We start from the raw sequence: 21,465 nt of genomic DNA on the forward strand, positions 1-21,465 counted from the left end.
ACTATTTAAATCAGGTACATATATTAGCTTTGAGTAAAATTAAAATTAAAGAGCTCTAAAGACATTGAAACCCACATTACTTAGTCCCCAGGGCACAAGAGTTAAAATAAGTGCATACAGTGGGTGTGTGCACTCTTGAATGTTGCACATTCTTCTAATGGGTTTTGGCTTTTTGTTGACTTCACAGAAGCTGCGATGAACCATTTTATTATCACTTTTCCTACGGCATCCGTATTTAGTGTACTGGAAACCTGGGAAAGAAAATAAACTTCTTTGGATTAAATCACTTATTCATCCTGTTATATATTTGGTCATCCATCCATTCATTCATTCATTCAACAAATATTTACTGAGTGCATACAGTAAGCCAGCTACTGTTCTAGATGCTGAAGGTCCAGAAGTAAATCATATAAACAAAACTTATCTTTAGAGCCTACATTTAATAAATTTTACAAATTATTAAATAGAAACTGTATAATTGCTAATAAACTGGACTCCGAATTTACAGAATCTAGCGTCAGGGACAGGTTTGAAAACCACTGTGTCAATACCCCACAACCGAGGCTTTTACAGAGCTATGCACATAATTCACTGTAGGTGGCACCAAAGGAACACAGAGGGGAGAGTCTCTAACTGAGCTGGAGAAGGGGAGGGAACTCTTATAAGATCAGGACTTCCTTGAGCAGAATCTTAAGGTTCAAATAGTACTGCATAAAGGAATAAAGCAAAACAATACTCCAAGCAAAGGAAATTACATAGGAAACTGCAGGTCTCTGAACAACTGAAGCTTCATGTGGTGAAAGGGACGAGAGATAGGAAAGGATCTGATATAAAAGCCTTGAGTGCCAGACAAGTGTTTTGAATTTATTCTGAAGGTCACAGGAGATTGTGAAAGGTCTCCTTAACTGCCAACTTTCATATTTATGAATAATTAATTTTATTTTTTAAAATTTCAAACCTAAAGAAAATTGTAAGGAAAACACAATAAGCATTTGTATGTCTTGCATCTAGATTAATCTTGTGTTACCATGTCACCATATTTGAGATATATATAATATATTAATTATAATGGTATTATAATTCTAATACATAATTAATATGTAATACATATGTGAAATTTTGCTGAACCATTTAGGAGTAAATTTGCTGACATCCTTCTAAATACTTCATTTATCACTCATAACAAGCACATTTTCTTACATAACTGCACTATTATTCTTAAAATCAGGATATTTAATGCAGATATATATTGACCATACTCAAAAATTTTCCATTGACCCTATAATGTTCTGTATAGTAATGCTTTTCCAATCAAGAATATTTAGTTGTCATGGAATTATCAGATTAATCAGGAACAGTGTTTGAAACTCTTTTTATCTTTAATATATTTGAGGTGTACAGGACAGTTGTTTTAAAAAATCTCCCACAATTTGGGTTTATTTAATATTCACCTAAGGCAGAGGTGTCAAACTCATTTTCACTGGGGGCCACGTCAGCCTTATGGTTGCCTTCAAAGGACTGAATGTAATTTTAGGACTGTATAAATGTAACTATTCCTTAACAGTTAAGCAAGAGCTTGGTGCTGCCGCAGGGTAGAAACAGGGTGAGGGGCCAGATAAAACACAGTGGGGGGCTGGACTGAGCCCACAGGCCTTGTGTTTGCCACCTGTGTCTTAAGGGTTAGATTCAGGTTATTCACTTGGCAAGAACACTGTGTAAGTTATATTGTATCTCAGGGCAACATACTGGGATTTGAAGGATTTGAAGAATTTCAAATCAAGGAAATAATATAATTACAGTCATTCATTAATCTACTTATCATTCATTCAAGAAAGATTACCCTGGAAATAAAGGAAGAGAAGAAAATCAAAAGTTAGTTGACTAAGAGACTTCTGCAATAACCTTCCCTTCCAAAATTGGGAAGGAAGTTAGTAAGAAAAGAATATGTGTGGTAGATATTAAAAAGGTGTATATGACAAATCTGGTGACCAAGGCAATATTGAGGGTGCAGGCAGAAGGGAAGGTCCAAATTAAATCAACATCTTGTAATGAATAAAGTGTCATTTTACATAATTAACTACAACACTTTATGTCTATATCCCCCCAAAAAAAACCACTTTAGAAATATATGCTTGACTTTGAAATTATACAATCAACAATCTTTTGTTTTCAATTATTCAGTATCATTATTATTGTGAGAGGGCTTGGCTTTCTCCTGCCTGTGGGGAGAATGCTGTTGGCCAACTCAGCTCTGGAGCACTGTTGTAGAGAATGAGAAGAATGGATGATGGGAGAGACTGAGAAACCTTGAGAAGAGCTTAATGGATTTACCTTGGGGATGGCAGAGAGGCAGCAAAATGTAGTAAGAGCATGTTCTTAGAAGCCAGACCTCTTGGGTTTGTATCTTATGGCCTGGGCAAATTACTTACCTTCTCTGTGCTTCCCTTTCTCCATTAATACAATAGAGATAATAACAGCAACTTCGCAGAGGCATTGTGAGTATTCATGCATTAATATATAAAGCATTTAAAACTGTGTCTGGTACATAGTGCAAATAACAACTCCTTTGTTATTTATGATATTAGAATAGAAATGCATAGGTATGGAAAATGAAAGTGGAAAAGAAGGCAAGTGCCAGGGGACCCTGAATTTGGGAGAGCTTGGGAAGAGTAAAGTGACTAGGGGCACAGCTACATGATAGGAGACGGAAGGAACTCAAGGGAAAGAGCAAGAGGCATTTAAGAAGGTCTACCGTTCTTATGAATGGATTCCTATCCTTTGTAGATTCTGAAATTTCAGTAAAAATGCTTTGTATTTACACTTTAGTTATATATGATATTTTTAGATTATGGCCTCAATTGCAGTCAATCCTTAAGGCAGAAAAGCAGGAAGAATGGTTTAATACGACTATTTTGTAATGTAATAAATGTGTTCAACTATGTGTTGAAATGTGTTACCTCCACCACAGGGTTTGGAGCACTGCGACCAGCTCTTCAAAGCCCACTCAAAAGTGTCTAATTCTTCCTGGATGACATTGTTGTTGTTGATTGTAGGTGCGGAGTCCTCATGGATGATGTACTTATATGTCAGGCTGGAGCGGGTGTCGTTCTCCTGAGGTATGATCTAACACACACATGAATAGGTATATGTAAATCACCTGAGAGAGTTTTAAATCATAAATGAAAATTTTAAAATATTTCTGAATATTGCTCTTACTGAAACTGGAAAACTTTCAAGTTATTTCTAAAAATATGTTTTTGTTTCAACTAAGTGTCTTCTGTTTAAGAAAAAATTCAATTATATAAAACTTTGACCATAAAAATATAAAAATATATACATTGAGGAGTAAGGGTTTGTATTATAAAAGCAAATAACTTTATAATGAGATTCACTGTAAATTCCATTGTTATATATCTCCTTAATGCATTTAAAAATTATTCTTTAAAAAGTTTTGTTATGATGATAGAAATTATAAAGTTTCCCCTAGAAAATGTAGATTATAAAAAAGCACAAAAAATCACCCATAATGCTACTAAACCAGAGAAAACTGAAGTTACTTCTATTATTTTGGGATACACCCTCAAGATGCTTGCATGCTGTGTGTGTGTGTGTGTGTGAACACACTCATGCACATCCACACTCTCTCTGGACTTGTGTATTTCACTAAATGTGTTATACACAGTTCCCCAAAATAGTAAATATTACTTGGAAACATAATTGTAAATGCCAGCATAGTGTTTAATCCTAATGGCTGGGTGCATTATTTACTTACTTACTATTTAACTATTTACTATTTATTTATTTACTTATTTACTATTATTTACTATTTACTTATAAATATTTGTATTGATTAGAATTTATCCCCACCTTTATGATGATTTCTGATTTTCCTTAGGGGGCAAAAGGGTACAAACACTTTTTATAGTTCATATGACAGATGGATGAATGGCTTTTCGGAATGGTTAGAAAAATTATTACTTTCAAATTGAGACAGTATATGAAAGTGCCCCAGTTCAGCACTACCTATTATATAATTTTCTTCTTTACTAACTGAATGGGCAAAGGACTGTTGTTCTAGTTGTTATTAACTTGATAAAAAGTAAGGTTTAGTTTTCCTAAGTTTATTAGCTGGTTGAATTTTGTCTGCTGTACACTGCATGTTCACATTATGTCCTCTTTCTGTAAAATGGTGTCTATGTCTTTTCCTCTGAAGATGAAATAGATATTAATTTTAAAAAACATTGCAAATAATATTCAATTTTATTTGCTTTTTAACTTTTGTGTACAGAAAATAATTCTTTTCCTAAAAAAATTAGTTTTTATTGACTTCCATGTAGCTTTTATAGGATTATATCAATTATACAAGGGAAAAATGTGCAATTCATTGGTATTTTAATATAAACTTTTAGAAACAGCTTTTGTTTAAGAAATCAAATGATACCAAACCACTAAAACAAAGGATGTGATTTTCTGGGTTTTGTTCTCTTTTTTCCCCTTAGCCTTCGTTTTAAAACAGCATTAAAAAATCAAGTGCTGGTCCTCACACACTAGCAAGAGATCTAGTGCTTTCCATTCCAGGCAGCCTCTCCCGCACTCTTCGGGCCTCCCTGCCTGGGGTTCCTCCAGTCCTGGAGACAGGAAAGGCAGACCGTGCTGACAGAGCACTGCTTGTCCGCAACCCTTTATTCTAGCTACAAATCTCCTTATCACTCCAGCCCAGTGTTCCCTGTGTCCACACCACTGCCAGTGGGCAGAGTCTTGAGGCCATCTTCCCTGGAGGTTAAATGGAGGGCTCTAAGACAGGACAGCTGTGCAGCTGGAATGGAAAAGAATGCGGTGTAATTATATAAAAGTGAGAGAGAGAGAGCTTAGGATTGCCAATCATTCATACTTAAGATTTCGATTATTATATATTTTCTATGAAATCATCTAACCTGTGAAACGGAATGATAGTTCAAAAACAAACTCACATACATTTAGACAATTAATTTTTGCTCTAGATAAATGGAATTATTTTAAAAAACCAACCAACTAAATATTCAATGTATAAGGTAAAAGTGTTTTGAAGTAAGTTAATAACAAAATTATAACTTATCCACCTAAATAGTGAGCCTGGAATGCCACATACCAAAACAATAACAGGATCGTGTAGAGGTCCATCGGTGTGAAGAGTTTCAATGTCATCTTCAATGTTATAATCCCATTCCACGCCAAGGTCAATGAAGGTCCGTGACTTGGCTTCTTCCCCTTTGCCATTTAAAATATAGTGGCCTGTAGCCTGGTTCTTGATAGCTAAGGGAAGGAAAATGAGGAACCAGCAGACATTTTATTTTATCATATTCCAGATTTGATGATCTATATTATCTGTCTCCTTCTATAAATCAAAGATTGTTTCTTAGCATCAAATTAAAATGAGTGTTATTTCTGATATGAGTCCCATTTCCTTCAATAGGTATTTAAAATCCTCAAGAAGTATTTCTACCTAATCAAAAGCAATAATAAGAAATTTACATTGAAGATAAAAATTAGGAAATGTTCCCATTTGAAAATATTGTCAAAGAGGTTAACAGTTTTAAACTCAATCAATCCTATACATTTCTTCAGAAACACGGGAATATTTTGAAAATAAATAATACTTCTATAATCATTAATGTAAATCATGTATGTTAGTGCAGTATGTAACATAATAGCTTATTTACTTATTGTTTATCTCCTTCAAGTTAGTCAAAATATTTATAGGCACTCAACATAACAACTCATTTTTAGTTCTTATGACTATAAAATTCCAAGGCCACATCCTCTACTTATATGGCTAGTAAAGCTGTTTAATGGCTAGAATTCTTTTTTTGTTTTAAGATTTTACCTATTTATTTTTAGAGAGAAGGGAAGGGAGGGAGAAAGAGAGGGAGATAAAAATCAATGTGCAGTAGCCTCTTGCATTCCCCCCCCACCCACTGTACCTGGCCTGCAACCCAGGCATGTGCTGTGACTGGGAATTAAACCAGAGACCCTCTGGTTCGCAGGCCCGCACTCAATCCATTGAGCCCCACCAGCTGGAGCTAATGGCTAGAATTATTAATGTATTATAGATCTACTATACATTATAAAATAAAGCACTTTAATGAATAAAAATAAATGAAATTTTAAAGTTTGGAGGCATTTATCGGCATATAATGTAGAAAATAAAATTTCATACTATTACCATTACTGCAAATATACAGAAAACATGAGTAATTTAAGTTAAATAGATTTATTCTTAGTGAGGTTTTAAACTAGTCTAATTTTTCCAAGGATAATAATCTGAATGCTAAGGATGAAAAATAATGAATTTTAATTACTGGAAAAAAAAAACTCCAGTAATTAAAATTCCAGCTTACTGCTAGACTGTCATGGAATCTAGTAGAGAATATAATTTAAATGCTAAAGATATTGTATGAAATACCATTTTTTAAGTCACACATTTAAAAAAACAATTTTCTACAAACTTTCATGGGGTTGACAGATGACGCCTTAGTTTCAGAAATCTTAATGCTTTAATAGGTCAAGGACTATGTGAAAATTATATGTTTCACATAGTTACACTTTTTCACATATTTACACTTGTATGTACACTCTGAAGTGCATTTCTACATGAACCCCTCATAACGGAGGAAAAGAATCTTCTCTGGGAAATTATAAACAGTCATGCAAATGGATCTGCATGTACCAGTCAGAAGCTGGACACATAACAGATACTAGGAAAATTTTCATTAGACTAGTATAACTCACATGTGGTTGCTGTTTAGTCAAAGAACTTAAAGTGCAATAAAATTAAGGAGAGGCATAAGTATGGCATAAACCAAAATATCAGAACTAATTTGTCAAAATAAGTATGGCAAATTTTCTGATATTATCCATAATTTGGTGCATTTTAATATATTTATTTTTTCTTATCCCCTAATACAGAGCAAATATGCAAATGTACAAATTTGTCCAATGATTTTTTCTTCATGTAATAATGAACCAATTGAGGTTTCAACAGAAATTAAAGCTCTAATTTTGAATATTTCTTGTTTTAAGGAAAGAATATTTGGGAGAGCTGCCCAACAATCACATAATAATGCATTTGTATATAACCTGAATCCTGCATATCCATGTGTACACATATACATCTACATATATATCTATATATACATATATACACCTACACACATATATCTATATATAGATAGGATTCTTTGACATTTCCATATTTAAGTGCATGTTAAAGCAGAGGCAGCAGTTAGAAACACTTACCAAGAATATGAGGAGAAGCCTCGTCTTCTTGGATTAACACATGTCTGGCACCAGGGGGGATATCAAACATCTTAAGGTACCCTTTGCATGTGTAGTGAATATTGTAGGAAGCAAAGGAGGAAACAAAAGCAACAACCACGGTTAGTTGAGCGCTATGGTCTCACCGCTCCTGCATGCAGAAGAGGGCATACATAAACTGAAAGAAGCAGTTTCAGAAATCAACTTCAAAGCACTGGTAGCTGGTGTGACATCTGGCATGAGATTAGAGGAAACCTTTTTTAAAAAAAGAGGAAGAAAAGAGTTAATCTTTCCAACCTATTAGCCATTTATTTTGGGTTGACCTGTGAATTGTGTCAACAACGATCAGGCAAATTTTGCACTTTCCTGGGTCCTTCTATGTGTCTTTTAGTTTTATAAACCACTGTTTTGAAGTGTGACCGATTTTTAGAGTATTAGTTGAACTTCTGAAAATATTTTATCAGCCTATATATTATGTTAAAAGCCTGAGTAGCAAGTGTAACTAGCTAAACTTCTAATTAATAAAATATCTTGATATTTAAAATCTGCCTTATTCTAAAAAATTACAAAAGGAAAATTAGCGAGCATTTTCTTTGTGATAAGCAATAAATTTTCCCACTATTTATTATAGTGGGAATATGTTAAAATATATGTTGTAAATTTGACCAAACTATTTGGTTGGAAAATGTCTGCAGGTTGTCAAACATGCAGATTGTCAAACATACCCTTTACACGCACCCTGACCTCAAGCTTCTACTATAAATAAATAAATAAATAAATAAACAAATCAGTTAATTAATTCAATATGCTCAATGAATTGCCTTCGGTTTTAAAATCATATTATCAATCCTGTTATAGCCAATTTCATATATAACACACTTTCTTAGTGTTATCACATGTTCTAAAAATTATCTTAAGATCACTTAGAATTAAGACCTCAGCTATACATCAACAATAGTCAGGGCAAAATAGAAAAATGAAGTGTTACCTCTCATTTCCACCAAAAAAGTAAGCAAATATAGGAAGATGAAGCAACTGATACCTTATAAAACATCCAATTCATATACTATAGGATGAGTATTGACAGAAATTCAATTATAAACTCATAATTGCTGATGGAATGAGAAAGAAACATGTTTGTCATTTGTATATAGACAATTACTAGCTACTTGTGGGTAGGAACAATATTCATTAATGGCTTAGCTAAACAGAACAGTGATTTTGGGGTGTGAGTTTCCCCTCCTGAGCCAGGGGGAAGTCCAATACAGGGAAAGTACCATGTTTGCCTGAGTGTTCAATGGCTGTGAGTAACATGCGTAAGATGCCCAGGAGAGCGAAACAGCTTGATGCCGTTTATGGATGCCCATCTTTCTGCAGTTTGCTACAACTTACCCAGTACATTTTTAGCTTCCCTTGTTTCAGCAAGAGAAATATTACGAGCTCCTTTGGGTAGAGTGAAGGCGCCTCTCGTTTTCCCTTAAATAGAATGTCTTTCGTTAGTGGAGGAGGTTTCATGTTTATCAAAGTCTTGTTGTTTCATTGACTATATAAGCTATATGTATTATTAGGTAAGTTAAAAATGTTTTGTAATTTTATATATTGAAGTCAAAATGCATTTATAATAATTAGCTAATGCCAACAAAGTGTTAATAGTCAATGAAAGTAAGACTAAGCATGAATGAGAAATGATATAGGTGATTTGAAGTTGAATACTTGCAGATTTCATTTTCCAGCAACTTCAGTTCTTTATGGCACCTCTTGCTTAAATGTTTCCCTGTTGGAAAAGGTTAATTAGTCTTTGAATGACTATAATAACAGCCTTTGTGCAAAGAAATGGATGTGAGATTATCTTTCAACAGTTTAAATCTGTTCGACTGATGAAAGCTTTCTTCTGTTCATCCGACCTTGATTTGTAGGTTTAGCATAATTTCTGAGGTATCTAAAAAAAAAATCACTACCTCATATTACATGCAATATATAGAACAAATGAGTATGGCAAAAACTCTTTTCATTATATTCATTCACACTGGAAATAAACAAAGTGAATTACTTTATATCCAAAATAATAATATATAACTGCTGTAAAGAACCATAAATTACTTCATAGATGGAGAAAATCACATTTTACTCTCCCAAAACATTATATATGACATTCTAATTCTGTTCGCTTTATTAAAATAATATAATGAGATGGAAATGGCAATATTTGCTTTTTAACAATGTTTGAAGTACAAAACATAGTAAATTATCACACAGGAATAACAGACATCCATAACTAGAGTAAGGAATGCCTAAGAAAAACACATCAGAATAGAGTCGCCCAGCTCTGCCACCATAAGTATATCAAAGAGCAATGCAGGTGTTGTGGAACTGGCGTGAGTGGGGTAGCTGAGGTGTAATGAGAGTAAAAAGAACTATGAGAATTATTCCATTTGGATGAAGACCAACCTTTTTATATGTTCTTCTAAAAGGGAAAATTACAACAATGTACTCAGTCAAAGTAAACCAAAATTCTTTGTTTTATTTTGTTTTCCATCATTCCATAAAGGACAACTGGATACTGACAGGGCTTTGGGTAATGGAAAAGAAGTTTCTCAAGGGAAGCACCACATCAAATGTGTTCTTAAGTGCAGAACTGTCAGAAACATTTGTCCAAAGAATACTTATTGAATAATTAAATAGTTGTAATAAACTCAAAAAGTTTAATAATAAATGTTTATATCTAAATATTTTATAAAAATTCAAAAATAAAAATTCAAATGGATAATTATAATATTGTTAATATTTTTTGCGTATTATTTTGGGGGTTTTTTGTTCCATCTGTTGAAATTTACCATATGCCTAAGACCAGGTCATTGATTGTTTAAAAAGCACAAACTTCACACACATAAGCAATTATACCTCAGGTTATTTTTGGTTGTACCTCAATTTTGTTTAATATAAAATTTTAAAAGTTATGTGAAATATGGATCCTAGATGTATAGATTTATAAATAAGCAAAACTTGTTCACTTTGAAAATAAAAGAAGCAGAAATAATATACATTGTATCTAAAGTTTTGTGATTTTTTTATTTAAGTTCTGATTAACAATTTATGTGCAACAGAAAATTCAAAGTAAGCACCAATTCTAATAATTAGGTCTAATGCATTTTATTAAAAGCAAAATAAAACAAAACAAAGATTTTAGCTAGCTACTATAATTGATAGTGATTTATTTGTTCTTTATCAAAATTTAGTAGATAATTTTTTACAAATGCTATGCACATAAATTCAATGTTTTTTTTAAACTGTTCCTTAAAAGGTCATCTGAGTAAAAATAAATCAGCAGTTAATATTTTATTATGTTTATAGAGAGAAGGCTACATTCCTAAAAGAAGTCTCAAAAAATACAAATCATAGAGAAGGATACTAAATGCATCAGAGGCCACATCTTACCGAGCTTCCTGGGAGTTCTGGTGAAGGTCCCCTTCACAGTTCGACAATGGGAGTTATCTCCTCCGCAGACGCCGCACTTGTCCTCAACCTTGTTAGAGCCGATTTCTTTATCGCAGCCCACTTTCTGCAGAAAGAAGATGTTAAATGTGGCTTATTTTAATGTGTCAAGGTAAGGTAAGCACCCTAGAGAATGATGACCTTGTTTAATCAGGAACCCACAGCCAGGCCATTTGCACCAAACTTTTGTTCTAACCTTGATTTATAGTACTTCAATCTTTCAAAGAACTACTGTGCAGTCAAATGACTTGTGTTCCAGGTTAAATTGTATTCTAGGATGAACTTCCCCCAGTCTGGTGACCATTATACGTAGTCATTATCATTAAACATTTATTAAGCACAGATGTTGTAGTAGATGCCGAGGAGATAAAAGTAAGTTGGTATTTTTCCCTGGTTGCTTTCATATTTATAAAATGAATAATGAAATAGTGAGTTATACATTAGTACAAGCTTTACAAGTTTGCTAGGCATGTAAGACAAAACTCCACCAAAGTAGTAGAGATTTTCATAGGTCCCTGAAGGAATCAAGTATGTGGAAATGTGTTCCCAGAATACAAAGGGATTGCCCTGGCCACATGGTTCAGGTGTTGGAGCATCATCCTGCACACCAAAAGGCTGGAGGTTCAACCCCCTGTCAGGCTGTGTACAGAAGGCAACCAGTTGATGTTTCTGTCTCTCATTGATGTTTCTCTCTCTCCTTCTCAAATCAATAAACATATCTTTGGGTGAGGATTAAAATAAAAGAATGCAGAGGGATTAAAACAGCCATGGAAATTGTATATTCATGGAAAGGGGGCTCACAGAACAGTATTTAACCATATTTAAACCAATGGAAATTTGCTGTGGTGTGACAGGGGGAGCAGAGTGAAAAATGTGCAAAGCATGGGCTGTGAAAGGCCTTGAGTATCAGAGGAAGAGAAACATTTTCACATTAACTGAACAGGGAACTACTGAAGGTTTTCTGAGCTGGGGCAGCTCCTTAATGTCAATCAGTGTAGGGTAATGATACGTGATACACCACTGTGCTCGCAGGTGCGGGATGAAAGTGGGCGGAGGAAATACTGACCCCCGTCCTTTGATGTACACATACTGTGGGAGGTGAAAGATGAACAAACCCCCGAGTGCACTTTTGGGAAAATTTCAGATCAACTATGAGGTGTCTGCACACTTAAGATTCATTAATTTTACACAAGTGTTCTGAAGTGAAAATAAGTCAAACAGAAAGAAGCAATGTGTTCAGTTAACAAGGATATTTTAGAGGACAGCTCCGGGGGAATAAGCATGGTGGGACTGAACGACAACGAAAACCTCATGGACACGGACAATGGCGTGGTGATGGCAGGGATGGGGGGGGGTGGTGAAGGTGGAAGAGGATACGGGGTGATAAATTATAATAGAAAAATACAATAAACTATTAAAAAGGATAATTTCATATAAATTCAACATGACATATGAACACGAATAAGAAAATAAACTGCATTTTAAAAAGATTAAAAAAGATAAAAACATAGTTTTTGCATCTTCACTACTTTGGTTCAGATGTTAAATTCAATGTTTAAGCTTAAAATCAATTGGAAGGTGAGAGGAGAAAATTATCTCTTAAAGAAAAGATAAAACACATTTAACATTGAAACACTCAAAACAAAGGCATTGTTCCCAAATTGTACTCCCAACCAGCAAACATCAGAGTAACTTGGCTTAATATGAGGAAAATTATATTTAAATATTAATTCAGCCAGTGAGCAAAGTTTAATTTTATTAAGTGCTCTTTCTCCCAGATTTAGTTTAGCTACTGAGCTACTCATACATTCACATCATAATGTGATTTCACAGATAAGAAAGAGTTTAAAATTTTTGGAAATATGCAGATGAATGTTAGTTAAAGCAGACCGGCACAGCACTGCAGGGAGCTTACCACACACTCTCCGCGCACACAGATGCTGTACGGGTCTTTGTAAGAACAACGCGTTCCATCGTGCACCAGCTGTTTCATGTACGCGACATCTCCAGTCTCTTTGGATTGGCAGTAAAGGTGGCACCTTTTCTTGGCTGCATAAGAAGGAAAATTAAATCAACTATTTACATAAAATGGTGTACTTGACAGTATAGTTTATTTTATTTTTTAAATACAAAGTTTCAATGTGATTTCCTGAAAACAAAATAGGGTATAAATAAATAAAGAGGAGAGGAAATTATATATACTTAGCATACTTTTTCAACCAGGGTGACCATCTGATTTAACATCTAAACTGGGACACTTTTGAGAGTGAAAAGGGGCTCTATCACTAATTCTTCCGGGACAGCAGGTCTAACCTGGGACTCTCCCAGGCAAAATCAGGTTGCATGGCAACCCTAGATTTAACCACAGCTCTTCAAAAACTTTAAATCATAACCACTTTATTTTCAGTGATGCTTAGAGTGCTGAAAGAGTTTCTCTTTCATTTGACTCAATGATCTAGTAAAGTTTTTGACTTTGTGTAACCTTATTAAATTTATTATAATTTATGTGACTCACTTGACCAAAATAGATTAAAAAATTCATTTTTATTAATGCGTTGTACCTTTGAATTCCTATGTGGATGCATCTTTCTTTTAAAACAGCTTTCAACTGAACTCAGCAGTGTATTATATCGCATGATAATCATGCAACTATTTTTTTTATTCAATCAAATGAGAAATATGATGAGACATTTTCAGTTAAATATATTTAACTGAAAGTTTGAGGGTTAGAAGTAAAACATTAAAAGGGAGCCTCCAAGTGTATTTTTTTTTAATAACTAGCATACAGTACAAAAGTAAAAAGCTTAAGAAGTTTCTGTTGTTATTAAATACTAGCCTTTTTCTTGCTCCTGACCCCATTGTAAGATAACTACATTTTCCTTTTGTTATTCAGAAAGGATAGATCACAATATTCCAAAAGCATTTCCTAGGAGAGGGATTTCCGTTGAATGAGGAAAACTCAACATCCCTTCCATGCTTTTCATTTTGTTTGATTTCCCTTGGTCTTTTCAGTAGTGATGGGGTAGTGCAACTTGCTGGAACTGTTCTGGAATTCTCACTTCTCTAGAGAAAGGAGGATGTTAGCCTTATACTTGGAAACCCAGAAGGACTTACCCCTGTAAGCACCAAGGTTTCTAAGTTACCAAGTAGGGATCAAGAGTCTAAAGGAATAGTGAAGACAGAGCATAAACTGGAAGTCACCATGCATGTAGGAGGAAAGGAGCAGGCCGCTACTCACGGTCAGGATGTTCGTATGGCATCCAGTGGTGTTTGCTGTTCTGGTATTCAAAGTGGGAGTTACGCTGCTGGCACTGCTGTGCTCTGAAGTCCTCGAAGTGTTTTTGGCATTCTTCTGTATTACAAAGCTGGTACTCAAAATTAACACCCGGACAATCCTGACCACCATTGATGGGCCTAAAGAAAAGACAACATTTAAAAAGGCCTCTTGGCCCCTGGCTGGTGTGGCTCAGTGGATTGAGTGCCAGCCTGTGAACCAAAGGGTCACTGGTTTGATTCCCAGTCAGGGCACATGCCTGGGTTGCAGGCCAGGTTCCCAGCAGGGGGTGTGTGAGAGGCAGCCACACACTGATGTTTCCCTCTCTTTCTCCTTCCCTTCCCCGCTCTCTAAAAAATTAATAAATAAATAAAATCTTTTTTTAAAAAAGGCCTCTTGGCTCCAGTCCAGCAGTTGAAGCTTGCAGACACAGTGCTTGAGGGAGGGCAGGCAGAAAGCCAGAGCTTCTGAGCTGCCAGCACTAAGTGAATGAACTCATACTTCCTAATTTCAATCCCTTCCGAAAGGCACCATCCTCTCCCTGGGGGTGGGGGGTGGGGAGGAAAAGGGGTGGACCCAAAACTCAATTTAAAGTGGCTTTGTAAACAGTGTATTTTGAATGCATGGCAAAGTATATAAATAAATAAAGAAATACAGGCTCGGGAAATTTTTATTTTCTACCATGCACAAAACATGTAGGTGCAACTCAAAGAGATTTCGACCACAGCTCTATGCCTCAGTTTCCCATCCTTTCTTCATTAGAGAAAAATTGAGAGAATTGGATGAGGTTACATATTTAAAACACTTAGAGTGTGGCTCATAGTGAAACTTAGCTGCTCTTACTATGGTTAATTTTTACTGTTTTTGTGACTGCCACTAATACTATCATCATCTCTTCCTGTGAAGACAGGTGTGTGACACTCAGTCTTTATAAAGGACGTGCTCAGAGCCATCCTGCTGCCAGGAACACAGCACTGCTCACACGTTCAACCCTAGACAAGGAAGAATATCTGAAGATGGATATTTTGGTTATTTTTTCCCTTAGAAAATATATTTTCTTGAGCATGCTGGAGGGATTCGATCCATTTAGTCCAAGTGCATAAATGGATAACTTTCCCCAACAATTCCTGACCCTCTTTACCATCCTTTTTTGTTGGCCCACCTGGAAGCAGGCCCTCCCAACCCCGAGTGAGTGAGCATCTGCGGTTGGTGCTGCTTCCGCCCTTACACACCTGTGCTTCTTTCCCTGCTCAGCTTCTTAATATTCCTAAAGAGCAATTTCTTCAAAATCTGTAATCTTCACCATTGACTACTCTTCACAAAATTGATAAATGGAGTTTTACCCAAAACAGACAGTTAAACCCTTAGTTTTCATGTTCTGTATTTTAAATGTATTTGATGAAAGAAAACAGTAAGAACAGTGCATTGAAGCATTTTCTAGCTTATACAAAAATAACCAGAAGTACAAGGGTCATACTCACATTGGATTATTGCACTGGCGCGTTCTAAAACGAACACCCGTTCCACATGTACGGGAACAGGAGCCAAATTTGGTCCACGACCCCCAATTGCCATCTTGCTTTTGTTGATTTGCATTCTTCCACATGCAATGGCCCTTATAGCACCACTTAGGAAAATGACAAAGGTTAATCATTATGACAATCATGCCTATGCTGAAGCTGAAGTCGTTACAAAAGAAATGGAGGGGCTTCACTCCCCGCCATGCCCACCAGGTGAAATGTGTTTAAAATTATCCAAAAGTAATTATAAAAATAAGATCCCCTATACAAAGGGTAATTTAGACTTGTGTTTTTAAGTATAAAAATGAAATATTAACTAATTCATTCCAATGGGTTTTTATATGATACATTTATGAGTATAAAACATAACCAATAAAAATCTGAGCACCTAATTTTCACAGTAGGAAACACGGAAACTTGGGCCCCAGAAAGAAGCATGGGGGACACCAGACCATCTGACTGACCAGGCAGTAACTGAAGGGGAACTACTGGAACCCCAAATGCATTCGGGCACCTGCTCACAGTGCCCAAGGCTCAACAGGTGTGAGTCCTTCTGCCTTCCAACATTTTGACTTGTTTCTTCATTCTACATACAATAAAAGTGTTTCTTAAAACTCCACTTTGGTAAATTTAAATATAACACAAATGTGTTTAGGGAAGTTGATGTTCAGAGTTGATTTGGAGGCTATCTTTTTTATAAAGCAAAAATGAATCAACTCATTGTTGATCTTGCTTTTTAGTCAAATGTTTGTAATACTAGATTTTCCCACAGCAACACACAGTATGTAATGTTTAGCATAGTGACTAATGAAGTTTAAATATGAATAATGGCAGGTTTTATTATTATTACTATTAATTATGCTTGTAATCCCCATTGCAAGTACAGTTTATACACATTTGGAATGGAGCTTCAAAAGAACTAAAAGCTATATAAATCTTCTTTGCCAGCTTTTGGTCCTGTCTACAATATCTTATTCCCAAGCTAATCAAGGCACTTCAACTTGAGTTCTTAACATGCCTTTGTTTGGGGATGGGTGATCTTTCTTCTTAGGACTAAGGTAGCTTGGCACTTGGCCAGTTTCTGAGCATTCAGTCCTGACTGCACAATTTGAGATTTAAAACCTCTGGGCTTCTTTCCCCCAGGAGCAAGGCCAAATCTTCTGTATAAATTCTCAGGACTTTATTTCTGGACAATTTCCACAAGGAGAAGGCCGCCAGCAAGTAAATCAAATCCCATTCACATAGGGTCCCAGATATTCTGCTGAGCTACTGCTTCCTGGTCTATCTGTAGTGGGCTGAAGAGTGGGGTCTCAGAGATGTCAGGTCCTAGAATCTGTAAATGTTACCTTCTTTGGAAAACAGTCTTTGCAGATACGATTAAGTTAAGGACTTTGAGGGGAGATTACCCTGGATTGTCCAGATGGGCCCTAAATGCCATCATGTGTATCCTCATAAGAGAGGGGTGGAGGGACACTTGCACACAGAAGAGGAGAGGGGGGCAATGTGGTCATGAAGTCAGAGACTGAAGTCATGCAGACACAAGTCAAGGAATGTGGGCAGCCACCAGATGCTGGAAGAGGCAAGGACAGAGTCTCCAGCAGAGCTTCTGGAGAGAGGATGGTCCTGCTCCCACATTGGTTTTGATTCAGTGAAACTGATTTGGGACTTCTGGCCTCCAGAACTGTGAGGAAATAAACTTCTGTTGTTTTAAGGCACCAGGCTTCTGGTAATTTGTTACAGGGGTCATTGGAATAAAAAATGAATCAACTCATTGTTGCTCTTGTTTTTTAGTCAAACGTTTGTAATACTAGATTTTCCCACAGCAACACACAGTATGTAATCTGTTTAGCATAGTGACTAATGAAGTTTAAATAAATATACTACTATACAATGTTAGTACATTATCATAATGAAACCTCATGTACTATGGTATTCATAAAGATGACAGTACAGTGACGTTCGTCATTTCCCAGACTTTTAAAGGTGATTATTACGCCACATATCTTAAATCTTCATGGTATGGACAAACTCACTTTTCCAGCAGCACATTCAGTCCCATCGAGTGGGGGCCCCTTTTTAGTCTTACAGAAGTAGGGGTTATCGGGATGGCTGCACCACAGCTGTTTGCATGGGTCAAAGGTTCGGAACTGGAAGAGAGAGAATCACAATCTCAATGAAATGCAGATGGCAGGATTTTACCAACAATATCTTCTATACGATTTCTTCACATCATGTTCCTTGGATATTTTAACTTCAGGTTAAATTTAAAGTCAAAGTTGTGGCATGATGAGAAAAAAATACTGTCTAAGAATTCCAAGTAGAGACTATGTTTAGTTTGCTTTTCTAAAATAACAGTGATAAACAATGACTTGTCTGGGATTCTCTAGTTGACTCTTAATATTTCTGCACACCATTTCTATTTCTTGCCTTTCAAATAGACAATATCGGAATTTTAAAAAGTAATTATTATGAACATTTTAAATATATAAACTTATTATAATGGTTTTGCAGCTCTCAAGCTATCAAAATGGCTCCTCTTAATCCCTGTAAGTATGAACCAGTCAGATATAAGTAATAAAAATGCCCATCATAAGGAACTGACTAAAAGCAGAAAATATTTGTCAAACTTTCTATGTAAGATAGTGTATTCTGAGTACAACAAACTATTATAGTACATTCATGTGGTTTATAAAATACTTTTCATATATTTGAGCCTCATAATCCATGGCTGAGAATATATGGGTTACAAGGTAAGGCTGTAGTTATTGTTACAAGTAAGGCAGTAACAGAACCCAACTAGAATCTTAGTTTTCTCAGTCTTAAGAATATTTTTTATTTTCCTAAAATACCACATGACAATACCCAGAGTATGTGTCAGCACACATATTTGTGTGTCTTTACTTGTCTGCTTTCCTTCTAACTACATACATCTTACCACTCTTTAGATAAATTTTTAAAAATTATCAAATACCAATTTATCTGCATGTCATTGGCTATACCACCAATTACACACAGCTTGTGGTCAGAGCTCTTTCTTAATTTGTTCTCATTTTGGACCTGGGGTTTTTGTTCTAATTCCTATTATTTAATTCAGATACTGTATTTTCCCACCATATTGAGTCCAAGTTTTAGAATTTTCAGGTCAAAACATTAATGGAGGTGATTAGGAGCTGACGACGTATAGTTGACAGACAGTCCAAATGGCTGTAGCTGTCTGCATATGGAAGATTTCAAACAGCATATCATTCATTTTCAGTACCATGAAATGCTTATTTATTTTTTTTTTTTGCTCTAACACACAGAGTTTGCTCCAGAACTTAAAAAGCTCCCCCCTTTTTTTACCAACTACTAAATCTCAACATGGAAACTTGACAAAACATACCTCTGATCTAAATAGCTGCAGAGAAGGCTGGCTAGTGGATTCCACAGAGCATTTACTATGTGCCTGCATCATGTTAAGCACTTCAGTTGCATTATCAAATTGAACCCTGATCTCTTTCTATGAGATAAACACTATCATTATTCACATTTTATACACAAAGAAACTAAGACAGAGAGATTAAAGAAGGTGCTTGAAATCCCACAGTTGGTGAGTGCCAGGCTCACGCCCCCCAGACCCAGCAGTCTGACAGCGAAGCCGAGTTCCTGACCCCCTGCTCTGCTGCGTGATTCCCTCGGGAGTGTGAACCAGCACTGCCCTTCCCTGGGGTCACAGGTACATGGGATCTTGGCCAACAAGCTGATGAAAAGCAATCTGTCTAATGCTTAAAAGTCATCTTTAAAGGTCACAAAAACCAAAGGAGCAACAGGGTAGTTTGGAGCCGGACAAACTTGGTTTCAGTGTCCAGCTCCCCTATTTACCAGATGTCTGACTTAATCAAATTGCTTAATCTCTGTAAATCTTGACTTTTTCATCTGTAAAATAAATGTATACCAACTCCCATCTAGCCTGTCACAAGGACTAAATAAGACAGTATACATGAAGCACTTAACTTTAACACATAGTGGCATGGCAAACACAAAATCACTGGAAGAAATTCTCACGCCTGTGCCAGTGAGTCTGCAGAGCTCCCCAAACAGGAGCTATGCAAATAGATTTCAAGACACAAGATCTAAATTGACTGTAAGAAACATACCGCAGTGCACATTTTATAACCAACTCCAAAGTCGAAACGACATTGTTCATCCATAGAATAATTGATTCCAGGAAGTTCTGGGAGTTTGGGCCAATCATGTTCAAAAGGGTCATCAAGAAGACAGTCATAGGAACTGTAGGAAGGAAAACATAACATGTAGTGAAATGTCCCATTCTTTTATCATGTCCCACTGAAAACAAAAGTATCCTTAGGTTATATACTCTGGAACTTCATTAGATCACAGATCAAGGTCACAAAAACATTCCTTTAAAGGTTTTTTTGTTTAAACCTTTCTCAAAAACCTGCTCCTCATCCTCAACTCAAATTTGACCATTAATCCAAGATTCCAGGAAGAATTTACTTAAAAAATCACAGTAAAAAAATCACTTAAATTCTAGGCTTATGATTTAAAATATTCGTGATCATATTATAGAATCATTGTGCCCAAAGCTCTGGGTCGTAGGAAAATGTTTACTGCAAACAACAGTTTTCATTTACTTGGACTTTTGTTATGAACACAAGCCTAAGAGTCACTTTCACGTCTGTATTTCTTTCATATTATAAATGCTCTTGCAACATGTTGAAAGGGACATACTGAATGTATCTTTTCAGTTCTTGGCCGCTGCATCGAGACCAGTGGTAACGGTGAAACGCCGCTTGCACCAGGGGGGCCATGACACTTCCCAGAGCAGTCTCCTCACCGCACCTATTGCCTTGTCCATCATGCTCCATTCCCAGCCTGGAACACACAGGAGATCTCACCGGTAAGAATCACAGGTGCCAGGCATCTGCTTAATTTCTGTCTTAAAAATAAATACCGTAGGTCCTCAAATTAAGTCATTCTGTTTAATGCGGTTTCCTTAGAATGTTGATGAGATGCCACAGAAACTTAACTCTTATTTATATCAATTAGCCTCTAGTAAAACTGGTTTTGTTTTAAGTCGTGTTGCATAAAGTTGCAGAACCTATCGACAATGTTAAGTAAGGACTTACTGTACAGGAAAATATGTATTTTTTAAGTTAACATGGCTTTTGTGGAGGAGTCAGAGGAATTGTGAAACAGAGAATGATCGGACAGAAAGGCCTTTCGTATGTCATAGCAGGGTGTCTCTGCAAGCTAGTCACTCATTTGGTTGCAGTGCATGACCTCTCCACTGCTTTCAGCTCCTCACACTTGGCAAGGGACGGGAGCTGCACGCAGGCATGCACTGTGCCCAAAGCTCGAACAATACTGAGAGAAGCAGCAAAGAAAAGACCTTTCTTGGCTTTGTAGCTGTCAACAGTGACTTACACATGGCCAGTTTCATGGGCTACTACAAAAGCAGATGAGAAACCATCCTCATGATTCAGGGTACAACTTCTCACTGGATGACACATGCCTGTGACTGGAGCATATCCTGTAGAGAATAACAATTACTTTTATTTTCATTTTATGAGAAAACCCATTAAGAATTACTACTGGACCTTTGCCTAGGGGGTGGGGAGCTTTTCAGGAAACAGAGGCAGTATTATTTCACTGCTAGCATTGTGCCACATTCTCTTGGGAAAGCCACAGGTAATCATCTCTGAAAAGATTCACTGGGTCTGCATTTTCTCCTTTCTTAAGGGAAGGAACTGCCCAGGGTTACCATTCTGGTCTGCCCACCAACTAAGCCTCGTCTTTCTGTTGTACAGAATGGTCCTTCATATCATGGTACTGATGAAGGGAGCCAGACATTCCATCAACATTGAAAAGAAAACCGTCAGTCTT

The 21,465-nt window shown here is 36.2% G+C and overlaps 1 protein-coding gene across 1 annotated transcript in view; it reads right to left on the reverse strand.

The window, feature by feature from the left end:
• Nucleotides 1–21,465, reverse strand: part of ADAMTS3 (ADAM metallopeptidase with thrombospondin type 1 motif 3) — a 232,634-nt gene that overhangs the window by 10,668 nt on the left and 200,501 nt on the right. Inside the window, exons 8-19 of the mRNA XM_045858021.1 lie at nucleotides 21,007–21,112; nucleotides 20,311–20,454; nucleotides 19,716–19,848; nucleotides 17,613–17,726; nucleotides 15,541–15,686; nucleotides 14,024–14,199; nucleotides 12,701–12,834; nucleotides 10,729–10,852; nucleotides 7,276–7,356; nucleotides 5,129–5,292; nucleotides 2,958–3,123; nucleotides 119–251 (exon numbers count right to left, since the gene is read on the reverse strand). Coding sequence (XP_045713977.1) covers nucleotides 119–251; nucleotides 2,958–3,123; nucleotides 5,129–5,292; nucleotides 7,276–7,356; nucleotides 10,729–10,852; nucleotides 12,701–12,834; nucleotides 14,024–14,199; nucleotides 15,541–15,686; nucleotides 17,613–17,726; nucleotides 19,716–19,848; nucleotides 20,311–20,454; nucleotides 21,007–21,112 — 1,621 coding nt within the window. The remainder of the gene's footprint in view (nucleotides 1–118; nucleotides 252–2,957; nucleotides 3,124–5,128; nucleotides 5,293–7,275; nucleotides 7,357–10,728; nucleotides 10,853–12,700; nucleotides 12,835–14,023; nucleotides 14,200–15,540; nucleotides 15,687–17,612; nucleotides 17,727–19,715; nucleotides 19,849–20,310; nucleotides 20,455–21,006; nucleotides 21,113–21,465) is intronic.

Source organism: Phyllostomus hastatus, unplaced genomic scaffold, assembly GCF_019186645.2.
Source record: "Phyllostomus hastatus isolate PE091 unplaced genomic scaffold, TTU_PhHast_1.1 phas_scaffold_1674, whole genome shotgun sequence".
Classification (NCBI taxonomy): domain Eukaryota; kingdom Metazoa; phylum Chordata; class Mammalia; order Chiroptera; family Phyllostomidae; genus Phyllostomus; species Phyllostomus hastatus.